At 37.9% G+C, this 14,492-nt stretch overlaps 1 protein-coding gene and 1 long non-coding RNA gene across 2 annotated transcripts in view; one reads left to right on the forward strand and one right to left on the reverse strand.

Moving 5' to 3' along the window:
- The window catches only part of LOC137759783 (ELKS/Rab6-interacting/CAST family member 1-like), a 901,087-nt gene that overhangs the window by 880,479 nt on the left and 6,116 nt on the right, over nt 1-14,492 (forward strand). Inside the window, 1 exon segment of the mRNA XM_068536391.1 lies at nt 12,363-12,506. Coding sequence (XP_068392492.1) covers nt 12,363-12,506 — 144 coding nt within the window.
- Nucleotides 1-14,492, reverse strand: part of LOC137759784 (uncharacterized) — a 118,242-nt gene that overhangs the window by 82,120 nt on the left and 21,630 nt on the right. The window lies entirely within an intron of this gene.

A 14,492-nucleotide genomic window follows, 5' to 3' on the forward strand; every position in this document is an offset into this window, starting at 1 on the left:
TGATGTAGCTTTCCCCAACCCTTTACTTTTAAGCTATATGTGCCTTCATATTTAAAGTAGATTTCTTATATTTGGATCTTGTTTATTGATCCTCTGTGACCATCTCTGTCTTTTAACTGGCGTATTTATACCATTGGTATTTAAAATGATTATTGATATCATTGGATTAATACCTACCATATTTGTTACTGTTTCATATTTATTGCCAGTGTTCTTTGTTCCTTTTTTACATTCCACTCTTTTTCTGCCATTTCTCGGTTTAATCAAGCATTTTATATGATTCACTTTTCTCTTCCTTGAAAATCCAGACACGATGCACTGGTGAAATTCACTGCAGTACATAGTCCTTTAGAGATGTGGCGTTATAGAAGCATTGCATAGTCTTATGATTAGGTCTCAGTCTTATAATGAGCATGTGCTCCTCAGCTATGAATGTCACAAGTGCCTCTCAGTATTTTCCCTCACCTTAGGTGAAACACAATGGCCGGCAGGGGTCACGGTAGGATATTTCCCTTCCCCCAGGTCAGTTAGGCTCTGACAAAACCCCATACGTTAGGCCTCTGGTAAAACAGTTTCTCCTGAGGGCAGGCCTTATGAAGAACAGCAGAATGCTCTGGTGTATTTCAAAATTGCTCCTTTCACCCTGCCCCTGCCAGAATTCCAAGGGGATTTTCCTTTGACCTTCACCTGGTAGTCACAACCTGGTAGAGCTCAAGAGACAAAAGTCGCAAAAGGATAGGGGCTTCCCTGGAGTTTTTACCTCACAGACTTTTCCACACAAGCCTCCAGCAATCCTTCAAATATAGTTCAGGTTTTCCTACCTCACCATTGCTTTCCACAGAGATTTCTGCTCTTGGGTTTCTGTTCCGGTAAGTTGTTACTCTCTGTATCTGCCATCTGCCTCTCCAATTTTGGGCACGGTGATTTTTCCTGTGACCTCACTTCTCTAATGAATCTAAGAAGAATTGTTGATTTTTCAGTGTGTCCAGATATTTACCTGTTAGGACAGAGTGGCAACTTCCAAGCTCCTTCCTTGCTGGACTCAAAACTAGAAGTCTCATAAGTTTTTTACAGTGGAATAAAACATGTTAATTTTCAATACTTCTAATGTTTTAGGTTGCACTGTATTAACTAAATGCAAGATTTACTAATTTTTTTAAGTCTATCTATAACTTTATAACAAACAAGGAAGTTTCTGGTGTTTTTGTCAGAAAGATTTTAAGGTCATAGAACAATAATATTTTCCCCATCAATCACTGAGATCAACTTTGCACAGTTCAGCTTCTATGATCATTTTTATAGCTCCACAGTGAAGACAGCCTGTACTTTATTTACCCTATATTTTATTTCTCACATATACATGGGTTCCTACTCTGCTTTAATAATCTACTGATGTACTGTTACAGCGTATTAGATTCTTTTAAACTGCTGAAATTTGGAGTGTGTTTTGATATTGGATATGGACATTTCTTTCCTCATTCCAACTTTATCCTACTTGAAAAAATCTGCTTTATGGTGATAAATCCCTCTTGATCATAATGACTTTTTAAAAATATGTTGCTGGAATCTATTTGCTAATATTACTTAGAACTTAAGATCTTCAAAGAAATGTGCTTCGTTACTTTTTGGGTAAATTTTCCATCTCTGATTTTTGTATTTAGGACTCTTCTAATTTTTTGATACATTGGAAAATAACTGATGTCTTTCTAAGGTGTATATCTTTGATTATATTTTCTAATTTCATAAAGCTACTTGTATTCTCTACTCAAAACAGGAGTAAATAATGGCTGCATATAACTAATCAATAATCAGCCATTTTGTCCAGATTTTCAAATGTGTTGGTGTAAAGCTACCATAGTATTCTTTCGTAATTAAAAAAAAAAAATTCTCTCTGTGTTATAGCTAGTCCCACCTCGATCATATTTGCCAAATATTGCTTATTTTATTGGTCTTTCTAAAGAACAAGCTTTTGGTTTTATCTGCCAAGTTTACTGCTTTTCTTCTCTATTTTTGACTTTTCTCTTGATTAATTTTGTCCTTCCACTCTTTTGGATTTACCTTGTTCTTTTTCTACGTCTACTGTCCAATACCTGTAGCTTCAAGAGCCATTTTCAACAACTCAACCAGCTCTGCCAGCTGTGTCACGCCCACTTCATCATATGCCATTAGAACTTAATCTCATACACTGGGTGAAGACTCAGCAGCCTTATTTTGCTTTCAAAATTGTTCTATGGCCTTGGATCCTTCTTCTTCTCCTAAATTACCACTATCATCAGGGAAAATTCTAGTGGGCCTAGAATTCTAGGCTTGCCTTTCCTCCAGTTTCATAATAAAAGAAAAAAACATTTCCACCCTTTTTTTGATGTTGATCGAAAATTTAGCAGCACTTCTTTGCCCTGTATTCAAATCCCGAAATATAAGCAAGCCTTCATGCACACAGGCTCACTGAAATGTCATAATTTTAAACTATGTATGACCTTGAACAGTGACCTTTCCAAATACTCCACACTCTTCCTAGGTGTTCAGAGTTTTTCATTCCTACGTCTTTTACACATGGTCGATTTGTGTCGTAAGTTCTTCCTCCCTCCCACTTCTGAGTATATATCCAAAGGAAACATCATCATTTTTGAAGAGATATCTGTACTCCCACATTCACTGTAGCATTATTCACAAGAGCCAAGGTATGGAAACAACCTAAGTGTCCATAGTAGATTAATGGATAAAGGTAATATGGTATATATATACAATGGAATATTATTCAACCTTAAAAAAGAAGAAAATCCTGTCATTTAAGTCAACATGGATAAAACTGGAGGACACTATGCTAAGTGAAATAAGACAAAGACAAATAGTGCATGATGTCACTTATATGTGGACTCTCAAAAAACAAGGAAATAAATCAACTCTTCCCTCCCTGGACATTTTCCTCAGCAGAGTCTAGCAGCCTCTACTATGAGTCTTATCTTTTTTTTTAATTGTTTGTACCAGATCACAACCCCAGGGAACCTATGTATTTACCAATGTATATCTAGATTATAGTTTACCATTGTTCTTTTTCTTTGTAATTCATTCCTTCCACTTCTGGCATCAGAACCTCCTTTTTCCTTTGGAGGAGTCCTTGTGATTCAGGTAGGCTGTGTGTCTCCTCCCTAGGCTGTGTGACTTGGGGTTGGCTAGACACAGTGTTTTATATATACTCTATATGTCCTAAGTACTTATTTCTCTGTTTTCCATCATTTTCCCTCCAAATTTTAGTGTAGTTATTTTTTAACTGACATTTGTAATCCTTTCTTTTGTTTGACTAAGGTACTGTTCAACCGATCTTCTGAGTGCTTAATTTCAGCTTTTTTAATTCTAGAAGTTTCTTTTGGTTGCATTTCCTCAAATACTTTTTGCTTAAATTGTATATGTTGTCCTTTTTTTAATACATTAATCAGAATTTTAAATAATAGTTTCATTGATATATAATTTACTTTCCATATTATTTAAAGTGTACAATTTAATGTCTTATGCATCTACCACCACCATCAATTTTAGAACTTTCATCCACCCCCCCCAAAAGAAAAAGAATCTATTATAAGTCACTCACTCCCCCATATCTCCAAACCCTAGGCAGCCACTAATATCCTTTGTCTCTACAGATTTGTCTAGACTGGACATTGCATACAAATGGAATCATACGATTACTTAGCATGTTTTCAAAGTTCATGCATGTTGTAGCATGTATCAGTACTTGATTTCTTTTTATGGCTGAATAATAGTCCATGGTGTGGATATTACTATGTTTCATTTATCCATTCACGGTAAATGGCCATTTGGGTTACTTCCACTTTGGGGCTCGTATGAATAATGCTGCTGTGGTTGGGTTTACGTGCAAGTTTTGTATGCAGGTCTAGATTTGTTTTTTAAATTAACAGACTATTTCGGAGCAGTTTCTGGTTTACAGAAAAATTAAGCAGAAAGGACAGAGTTCTCATACTTCCTTACCTCTCACCCTAGTTTCCCCTATTATTAACATCTTACATTAGCGTAATACATTTGTTATAGTTAATGAACCAATATTGATACATTATTACTAACTAATGTCCATGCTTTACTTTAGACCTCACTCTTTGTTTTGTACATTTTATGATTTTTGACAAACGTGCAATAACCTGTATCCACCATTACAGAACCATACACAGGAGTTTCTCTGCCTTTACAATTCCGGGCTTCACCCATCCTTTTCTCCCTCCCCACAACCTCTGGCAACCACTGATCTTTTGACTGTCTCCACACTTTTGCCTTTTCCTAAATTTCATACAGCAATCATATAATATGCACGTAGCCTTTGCAGATTGGCTTTTTTTCCCTTAGCAATATGCATTTAAGCTTCTTCCATGTCTTTTCATGGCTTCATAGCCTTTTCTTTTTAGCGCTGAATGCTATTCCTTTGTACGGAGATACCATAGTTTGTTTATCCATTCACCTATTGAAAAACACCTTGGTTGATTTCAAGTTTTGGCAATTATGAAAGAAACTGTTATAAACATCCATGTGCAGGTTTTTATGGGGACATAACTTTTCAGTTCCTATGGGTAAATACCAAAGAGCATGATTACTAGATCACTGTATGGTAAAAGTATGTTTAGTTCTGTAAGAAACTGCCAAGTATCCTGCTAGCAACACATGAGAATTCCAGTTGTTCTGCATCGTCAACAACTTTGGGATTTCAGTATTTGGATTTTAGCCATTTGAATAGGTGTGTAGTGGTATCTCACTGTTGTTCTAATTGAAAATTCCCTGATGACATGGAATGTGTAGCATCTTTTCATATGCTTATTTGCCATGTGTCTGTTTTCTTTGTTTAATCATAGTTGTTTTGTTTTGTTTTTTAACCGCCTACTAACTCTTGTCCTCCTGTGTCTATTTACATTGTCCTTTTTTTTTTTTTCTTTTTTTGAGCTTTTAATCATTTAGTCTTTTTCCTGGTATGTCCAATTATTTTTTATATTAAAATTGGGCTTAACTTATTTTAGGAAACTATTAAGATACCGCCACATTCTGGATGCTGTTATCGTTCTCTTGAAAAGATTTCCTTTTGCTCATGGCAGACAGTTCTATAGGGACTGGAAACCTTAGTCCATTCTCAGTTTGAGCTCATTCAAAGCTGTTTTTCAGTCTGTGTGAAGGTTGCTCTATTTCTGTCTTGTCCTTCCTCTACGGGTGTTGCCCTTTGGGATTACCATGTGAAAGTTTGGATTCTCCCTATTCCCAACTACCCTTGTATTTGTTAGGCTTTAAATGTAATGGTTCCCCCAGCCCTGTGAGACTAAGGATACGTGTAGCCTGTCATTCCATTAGTTGTTGCTTTTAGCTTGAGCTCTTGCCGTTTGGCTTCTGTGGTTAGTCTTTTGAACTCCTTGGCTTTTCAGTTCCTAGGCTGTATGAGTTGAATCAGCAAATGCCCCAAGGAGAAAAGCTGCGCCAAATGTCAAGCTCTCGTCTGTGTTTCCCTTCTCTCCAGAACTTGGCCCGCATGTCTCGGTGTCTCGCGAACATTCGGATGCCGGTGAACAGATGTTTTCTTACTTTATCCAGGTTTTCTAAAATTTCTTTAGACTTCACCTGATCTTACGTTATTACTGAACTATCATCTCAATTATCCCTAGGAAGAAAATTTACAATTTTATGTTTTATTTTTTTATTTTCTATATTAACTCAGTTTCTGTGAGACCTTTTACCTGATTGTTCAGTCTAGTTCCTGTGTTACCAGTAAGATGGAGATAGGTGGAGGCTAAGAATATTGGGGGGAAAATCACTGATGAATGATAATGTCTCGTTCTTTTTGTTTTTCCTCTCCTTATTTACTCTGGCAGCCTACATTTGCCCTTCTTGATTTGACCCAGTTGCCCAAATAAGCAACCCACTCTGGCAAAGACCTGACTTTACTCTCATAAATGTCTGCATGTTAGGATTAGCTAGATGATGAACACCATGCCGAAGTTCTTTGTGTGACCAGTCAGAATGGCCATCATCAAAAAATCTATAAAGAATGCTGGAGTGGGTGTGGAGAAAAGGGAACTCTCTTGCACTGTTGGTGGGAATGTACACTGATACAGCCACTATGGAGTACAGTATGGAGGTTCCTTAAAAAACGAAAAATAGAACTACCGTACGACCCAGCAATCCCACTACTGGGCATATAAAAAACCATTAAAAAACCATAATTCGAAAAGAGACATGTACCACCATGTTCATTGCAGCACTATTTACAATCGCCAGGGCATGGAAGCAACCTAAGTGTCCATCGACAGATGAATGATAAAGAAGATGTGGCACATATATACAATGGAATATTCCTCAGCCATAAAAAGAAATGAAATTGAGTTACTTCCAGTGAGGTGGATGGACCTAGAGTCTGTCATACAGAGTGAAGTAAGTCAGAAAGAGAAAAACAAATACCGTATGCTAACACATACATATGGAACCTAAAAAAAAAAAAAAAAAAAAATTGTTCTGAAGAACCTAGGGGCAGGACAGGAATAAAGATGCAGACGTAGAGAATGGACTTGAGGAGATGGGGAGGTGGAAGGGTAAGCTAGGATGAAGTGACAGAGTGGCTTGGACATATATACACTACCAAATATAAAACAGATACTAGTGGGAAGCAGCCACATAGCACAGGGAGATCAGCTCGGTGCTTTGTGACCACCCAGAGGGGTGGGGTAGGGAGGGTGGGAGGGAGATGCAAGAGGGAGGAGATATGGGGATATATGTATATGTATAGCTGATTCACTTTGTTATAAAGCAGAAACCAAGTCACCATTGTAAAGCAATTATACTCCAATAAAGATGTCTAAAAAAATGTTAGAGAGTAAAAAAATTCAAAAGAATTGGCCACACTCCTCCAACAGATTCTCTAACATTTAGCAGAAGAGAATTCACACTGAATCTGGTTTATGAGTAAAAGACAAGTCAACTTTAAAGTGGATCACAGATGACAACATTTCTTTTCCATGTGCCTGCTTTGGAGCCATATTTCTGCTGACCACTCAAAAACTTCCTCTTGAGTATTCTGTGATATATTAGAACCAGGAATAAGGGATGTTAGTGCTGGAAGGGTCAGCCGGTGGTCTGCCATTTAATTCACATATCCTTTCTGCACCAGACTCTTTTAAGATCATTGAGTTAGCCTAAGAATTTTGAAGCTGTGGAATTCAAGACAGTACATTACAATCTGCCAATATTACTATTCTCCTGCTCTGACATTCTCCACTGATGGACAGATGAAGGAGAAGGAAGGGCAGTCACCAGTAACTGAGAGTAAATGAAACTGGAATATTATAATTCAGTTATCATTTGAGTGACTGAATTGGCTGGCAGAGTGTTCTCCAGTTAAGGGTGAGGAAAGATTAATTCTGCACATGACACCACTACTGTATTTATACAAGTCTACTGGGACAGTTGTTTGCCTTGAATTGTTTTCTTCATTCATTTCGGTCAGACAGTTGTGTTGACTGATTTTCCTTTCTGATGTATGAAATGGCTGTTTGACTGAATTTACCATTTATTTTCCACTAATGCACTGTAACAACAATACATTAGTCAAATTGGATTGGCAGGTATGAAAATGTTTACCCCAGAACTAGACAGAAATATAATATTGCCTTCTACAGAAATGTAAGTCATATGCCCTGGATTTGGGGGAAATGTTCCAATTTTAACTATTTTGCCACTTTTCAAACATGTAGGGTCACTGATCCCATAGTAAAAATAAGAAGATCTGTGAAGTCCAGATAAAAATAGTTTTGTGTCACTCTGACAATCACATAACACAAAAGAAAAAACTATTATGAGATAAATTTTACTGAGTTTCATACTTATCAAGAGGTGTTTCTCTGTAAACTTCTGAGTCTTATTCTACAAGTTCTTTAGGAACAAACATTTCAAATATATTCATAGAAAACCCTCTTTATTTATAATTTCATTCTTCCAATGTTTATAGTTACTATGACAGGCCATTTCTCCATGTCCCATCCCATGATTCTCTGCTCCCATTGAACATTTGGAAATTGGTGGCATGAGCAGGAAAGTAAAGCAGTTTTTGAGATTATTGAATAATGTTGATGTTATAAAGACTGCTTTCTTCCACAGTTGACAAACTTATTATGGTACCAATGGTTGGATACTACTCTTAGAGATGAAAAAGGTCTTAAGGAATCTTCCATATTCCATTCACCAATCTGTGTTCTTGTTCAAAGCAAAATTAATTCCTTTCAAAATTAACATATTAGCTTAATAATAATTTTTTTTTAATTTTTATTTCTTTATTTATTTATTTTTGGCTGTGTTGGGTCTTCGTTTCTGTGCGAGGGTTTTCTCTAGTTGCGGCAAGTGGGGACCACTCTTCATCGCGGTGCGCGGGCCTCTCACTGTCGCGGCCTCTCTTGTTGCGCAGCCTCTGAGCACAGGCTCCAGATGTGCAGGCTCAGTAGTTGTGGCTCACGGGCCTAGTTGCTCCGTGGCATGTGGGATCTTCCCAGACCAGGGCTCGAACCCGTGTCCCCTGCATTGGCAGGCAGATTCTCAACCACTGCGCCACCAGGGAAGCCCTTAATAATAATTTTTAATCTTACAATAATCTATCTGTGAGAATGGGAATTTTTGGTGGGAAAAAGTGACAGAAGATGGGACAAGAAGAGAATTCATAGAAAGACAAAACAGAATTTTTTAAATGGTGGGTACGAACTTCTGTTTCCAACTATATCAGTTTACCTTAGGAAAACATACTAGAAAGGCCAGATAAATCATAAGCAACATTTGACTGTGAGCGTTAGAAAGCTACTGAGGTAGCCATGACCTAGAAGAGTAAAATAGAGAAAGAAACTCACTGAAGTGAGAACAATATTCTGCACATGCTTTTCTAGCCCAGTCATTTAGAAACTACCGATGAAGAGCAAAAGTCTGAGAAACCAAATGTGACTCCTAAGAGGTAGAAAAGCCAGTAGATCTTAGGACAATGTCATAGGACTAAGGAAACCAGAGTTGGAATTGAGAAATAACAAGGCAGCTAGAATTTTAAGGACCAAAATCACAGAGAGAGTAAAGATTCAGAGAACTGAGCTGGATTCAGCAACAGTGTTCCCTTGCAGTATTTTCCATGTATAAATAGGTAGACAAGGCAAGATGCTAAGAAGTCAAACAAAAGCTAACTGAAGTCAAAGCAAAGACTTAGTTGGCTCATAATGCTGAAGAGACAAAACTGGGGTTCAGAACCTATGAAAGATTTCTGGCCCAATGGAAAACTAATGAACTAGGACATTGAAAGTCTCTACATATGTGTGTGGGTGTGTGTGGGTGTGTGTGTCTGTGTTAGGAAGGTTGATGCAACATCTACATTGAACCTGATAAAGAAGGAAAATGAGTATGAAGTTGGTCCAGTGACTGAGGTGATCTTCCCCTCTGCTCCCTACCTAAGAATAGGAAATTCTCTCCTCAAGAAAATACAGTTGACCCCTTGAACAATGTAGGGGTTAGAGACGCTGACTCCCTGTGCAGTCAAAAATCCACATATAACTTTATGGTCGGCCCTTCTTATCTGTGGTTCTGAATCTGAGGATTCAACCAACCACAGATCATGTAGTACTGTATTACTTAGGGAAAAAAAAATCCATGTATAAGTGGATCTGTGCAGTTCAAACCCAGGTTGTTCAAAGGGCAACTGTAATGTCATTCAGATTCTCTACAACTTGTCATATCCCAAGTCTGGTATTCATTCACTGAAGAACCACCAAGACTACCAAGAAAAGGAGAATTAAATGAATAAAAAACAAAACAGAATCAGAATCATAGATGACCTAAACATTAAAGTTCATACATATTTTGGTAAATGTTATCAAGTTCAAGAAAATAGATGACAAGGTGGAGAATTTAACTTGACAACTAGAAACTAGGAACTGATTGAAGTTGAACTGATAGAAATAAAAATTATACGAAATTTAAAACTCGGTAGTGGATTGGACACAGGTAAAGAGAGGTAAGTGAACTGGAAGATAGAGTAGTAAAAATATTAAGACTAAAGCATGGGAAACGAAAAGAATAAGAAGTACACAAAAGCGCATTTGAGACATATGGGCCACAGGAAACATTTTTATCATACGTGTAAACTAGAGTCCAAAGAAAAAAGGAGAGAGAGATTGGGATGAAAACAATATTTCAGAAATAACAGCTGAGAGTTCTCTAAAACTAAAAAGAATATATGGAGCCATACATTCAATAAGCACTAAAAAAAATGCAGCAAGAATAAATACAAAGAAAACCACACCTAAGATCACCACAGTACAATTCATGAATAACAAAGAAAAACATGACATCTTAAAAGCAGCCCCAGGAAAAAGAGAGAGATTCCTTTCAAAGGAACAGGATTAAGATTACAGCTTACTTCTCAACGAAACTGATTGGATGCTAGGAAATAATGGAATAACATTTTTAAGTGCTAAAGAAAAGAGCTGCCCATTGGGAATTCTAGAGGCAGAGAAAATGTTGTTTGGAAGGAAAGATGAAATAAGGAAATTTGCAGACAAACAAAATTTAGAAAATATGTTCTCATCAGAACCGACTGAATTAAATTATAAAGGGAGACCCGCAGGCAGAAGGAAGGTTATCACAGATGAAAATACGGACTTTATAAAGAATTATGTATAACAGAAAGGATAAATAAGTGGATAAACCTAAATAAAATCTAACTGCACAAAAGAGTAATAATAAAATATATCAAAACTTAGAATGCATTAAAAACAAATGGAAGAGGAAAAAAGTAGTCAAAGAAATTTAAGATCTCAGCATTGCTTGAGAAGCAGTAAAAAAGCTAGTAAGTCATGGTACATGTGTAACTGCTACTTATGTAAAAATAACAAGCTAATACAAGGGAAAATGGAATTTGAAGAAATCTAAAAGGAAGAAAGAAGAGCAAAAGGAACATAACAAGGTGGGACAAATAGTAAACAAGGAGTAAACGGTCTATAAGAAAATACATTAGGGCTTCCCTGGTGGCGCAGTGGTTGAGAGTCCTCCTGTCAATGCAGGGAACACGGGTTCGAGCCCTGGCCTGGGAAGATCCCACATGCCACGGAGCAACTAGGCCCGTGAGCCACAGCTACTGAGCCCGCGCGTCTGGAGCCTGTGCTCCGCAACAAGAGAGGCCGCGACAGTGAGAGGCCCGCGCACCGCGATGAAGAGTGGCCCCCGCTCGCCACAACTAGAGAAAGCCCTCACACAGAAACGAAGACCCAACACAGCCATAAATAAATAAATAAATAAATAAATAAAATTTAAAAAAAAAAAAAAGAAAATACATTAACTGTAAATACTCAAATTAAAGGACAAGGATTATTGGAACAAACAAAAAACCTAATTCTATGCCACTTACAAGAGACAAGAGTCAGACTGTAAATTAAAGGATTCAAAAATTATGTCATAACAACAATAAATACAATTGAAGATTTTTTTTAATGTTAACACAGATTTGAAAGCCAAAATTATCACTGGCGATGAGGCAGGATAATAAAACCCACTGTTAACTTTACAAGGAATATATTATATATCTAAACTTCAATGCAATATATGAAGGGAAATTCCAAAAAACTAAGTCGAAATAGAAAAATCTAAATTACCTAGATCAGTAACATAGAACCACAACAACAAATCAGCAGATGATAGAAGATCTGAATACCGTCATTAAAAACTCTGGCCTAAATTTACATAAAACCCTGCACCAGCAATGATGGAATATATATATTACGCAGAAATTTTTAGGTGCACGTGGCACATTTATAAAACTGACTATATGCTGGTTATAAAACAAGACTCCGAATAAGCAAGAAATTTAAAAATATATAACCAATATTTTACCAAATAGTTGGATATTAAAAACATACTTCTGATCATTATGTAGGTCAAAGATAAAGTTGCAATGGGAATTAGAATTTTATTAATTGAATGATAATGAAAATATGCCATAACAAAACCTGTGGGTCGCAAATAAAGCTGTGGTCACAGAGAAGTTTATGTATTGAAATTATATTCTCTGAATGTAAGAGGGAAAGGAATAAAGCAACTAGAAGATAACCTATCACCCTGAGGTAGGCAGCTCCTGAACTGTACCTGGTGGGGAAGGCAGGGCAGAACTTCAGGAGGCCAGCTGAGAGCACGGTGAACACCATGTCAGGAGCAGTCTCCAAGAAAGAGCATTTAATGTACAAAGGGATGACTAAAATATATTTAAGAGCTAGCACCCTGACTCCTCTTAAGGATGACTTACGTTGCCGGGGAAAAAATAAGAAGTGCTCGATGTAGAAGGTGAATAACTTTATAATTCCCAGGAGGATCGTGGTACCAGGACCGCAGAATGAAGAACTTGGAGTCCCCGTGGCTAATCCAGCGGAGGGAAAAGGAGAAACACAGACGGGAGAGAAAATAAAGGGAACCCTTGGTGCAGTTTGGTGCTGCTGCAGGCCCAAGTCCAGGTATGTGCTCTCTAGCTCCACATCTTAAATAAAAGCCACCATGTTCCTCAGGCTTTCAGGTACTTAGAATTTCTCTTTAGAACCTGAAAATGGGGTCAGGTTTCCTGTCTGCATTGCTACAGTACAAAATAGAGGCAGGATGCCTGAAATAGTTCTCCATCTGGCAGAGGAGGCCTTGAAGCTGTGAGCCACTCACTGCGAACCAGCAGGACATGAAGGATTCTTGAGCAGATCTGAAGCTACTGGGAGGCCTTTCAGGAGTTAAATCCCATAGTAAATACTGTACCTTCAATGGCCCCTTCTCCCTCTCTGTCCAGTCTTCCTCCACGCGCGTGGGGGCCCAAAGGGGTTAAATGAGCACTCTTTGACTTGTACTTGGTGGTCCCAGAACTTGACTTGGGCTTGGAGACTTCCATGAAAAGTCTGCCTTCCATCTGCTGGCTTGCGTTTCTTGGTCTCTCTGCTCCAGGCTAATTCCTTCAACCTGCTTTTTCCATTTCTGCCAATACTCCCCCTCTCCAGACCTTCCTAATGCTCTTCTGGGGCGGGAGGAGGCTTACTGAGGGCAATGTGTATTTCTAGAGGGAGAGGTGACCACATGACTTCACAGTGCTCGTCCCCTTGATTATTCAGTTTCTGTCTGGATTAGTCGTGGGTGTTTGTGCACCCCAGCCTCCCCCCCAGGAGGCTTTAGAACACTGTCCTTATCTCAGCACTGAGCCTCTCTCTAGCCTCCTTCCCTCTCTCTCCTTACCCACCTTTACCCACAGACTCGCAGGCTTTCTGGACCTCTGAGGAACATAAGCACTTCACAGAACCTCTGCTACAGAACCAAACATATTGAAATGACTCTTTACGAAGATATTGAAACAACAGAAAAAGAAGACATGACGATTGTTTCTCCTGAGGGTTCAGTTACCTAGGGGGCCTTTAGCAAACTTTGATCGATACATCTGACCCTTCCTTCCTTGGCAATAGTTGATCACACTGTGAGGAAAACAAGTTAGAGAATGGAAAAATAATATTTGGATTTCAACGAAATAATAAAAATGCAGGGAGTATCTTTGACTTTTGCAAGGTGAGAAGAGAGTTTACATTTTGATTATTTGATGGCAGGAATCCCTTTTAAAACAGGGCCAGTCTGCATGATGCATTTAAAAATCAACCTTTTCAAATATAGCCATAACCCCCACAAGATTTCTTGATTCCTCTGGGGTCAGATAAACCATCACATTTCACAGTGGTGCCCTGTACATGAAAGTGATAAACATAATCTGGAAGCACAGCAGTGACTAAAAATATGGAGCTGGCAGCCATTCGCTGAAATGATTTTTTGCTTTTAATTCATTGCATAAAATGCTCATGTCCAAATTCAGGCAGGTGGATCTTACCAACCATCAAGAGCTTCAACCCTGCTAACAGTTAAGTATGCACTTTTAAACCCTACTTTGACTGCTCCAGAAACTTACTGGGTTTCTTTAATGCCTCTGTTACTATTTCCTTTGTGTCATTTTGTTTTTCTTTCAAAACATAGCTGTGTGACCTTGGGGAAGTTATATTATTTCCTTGAGACTTGGTTGCCTTCTCTGTGAATATCTGGGTATAATTTTAGTATTGCCCAATAGAATTTTCAGTGATAATGAAAATATTCTATATCTGTACCATGCAATGCAGTACTCAATAGCTACATGGAGCTAATAAACATCTTTGAAATATGGCAAATGCAACTGAGGAACTGAATTTTTAATCTTATTTTTAAATTTGTTTAAATATAAATAATGCCACGCGGCTAGCTAGCATCTGTTGACAGTACAGATCTACATAATATTTTAAGGACACTCTCCACTCAAAAACTCTACCATTCATTAACTCAGCCTAAATATTTTTGCCCTCGGACAAACAGAAAATAATTTATGCTTCCCTTGAAATTATCTGTCAAGACCTTTATCAGTTTGGGGTCCTTCTATTCTTAAAATTGACTTTGCT

The sequence above is a fragment of the Eschrichtius robustus genome, chromosome 2 (genome assembly GCF_028021215.1).
Source record: "Eschrichtius robustus isolate mEscRob2 chromosome 2, mEscRob2.pri, whole genome shotgun sequence".
Lineage (NCBI taxonomy): Eukaryota > Metazoa > Chordata > Mammalia > Artiodactyla > Eschrichtiidae > Eschrichtius > Eschrichtius robustus.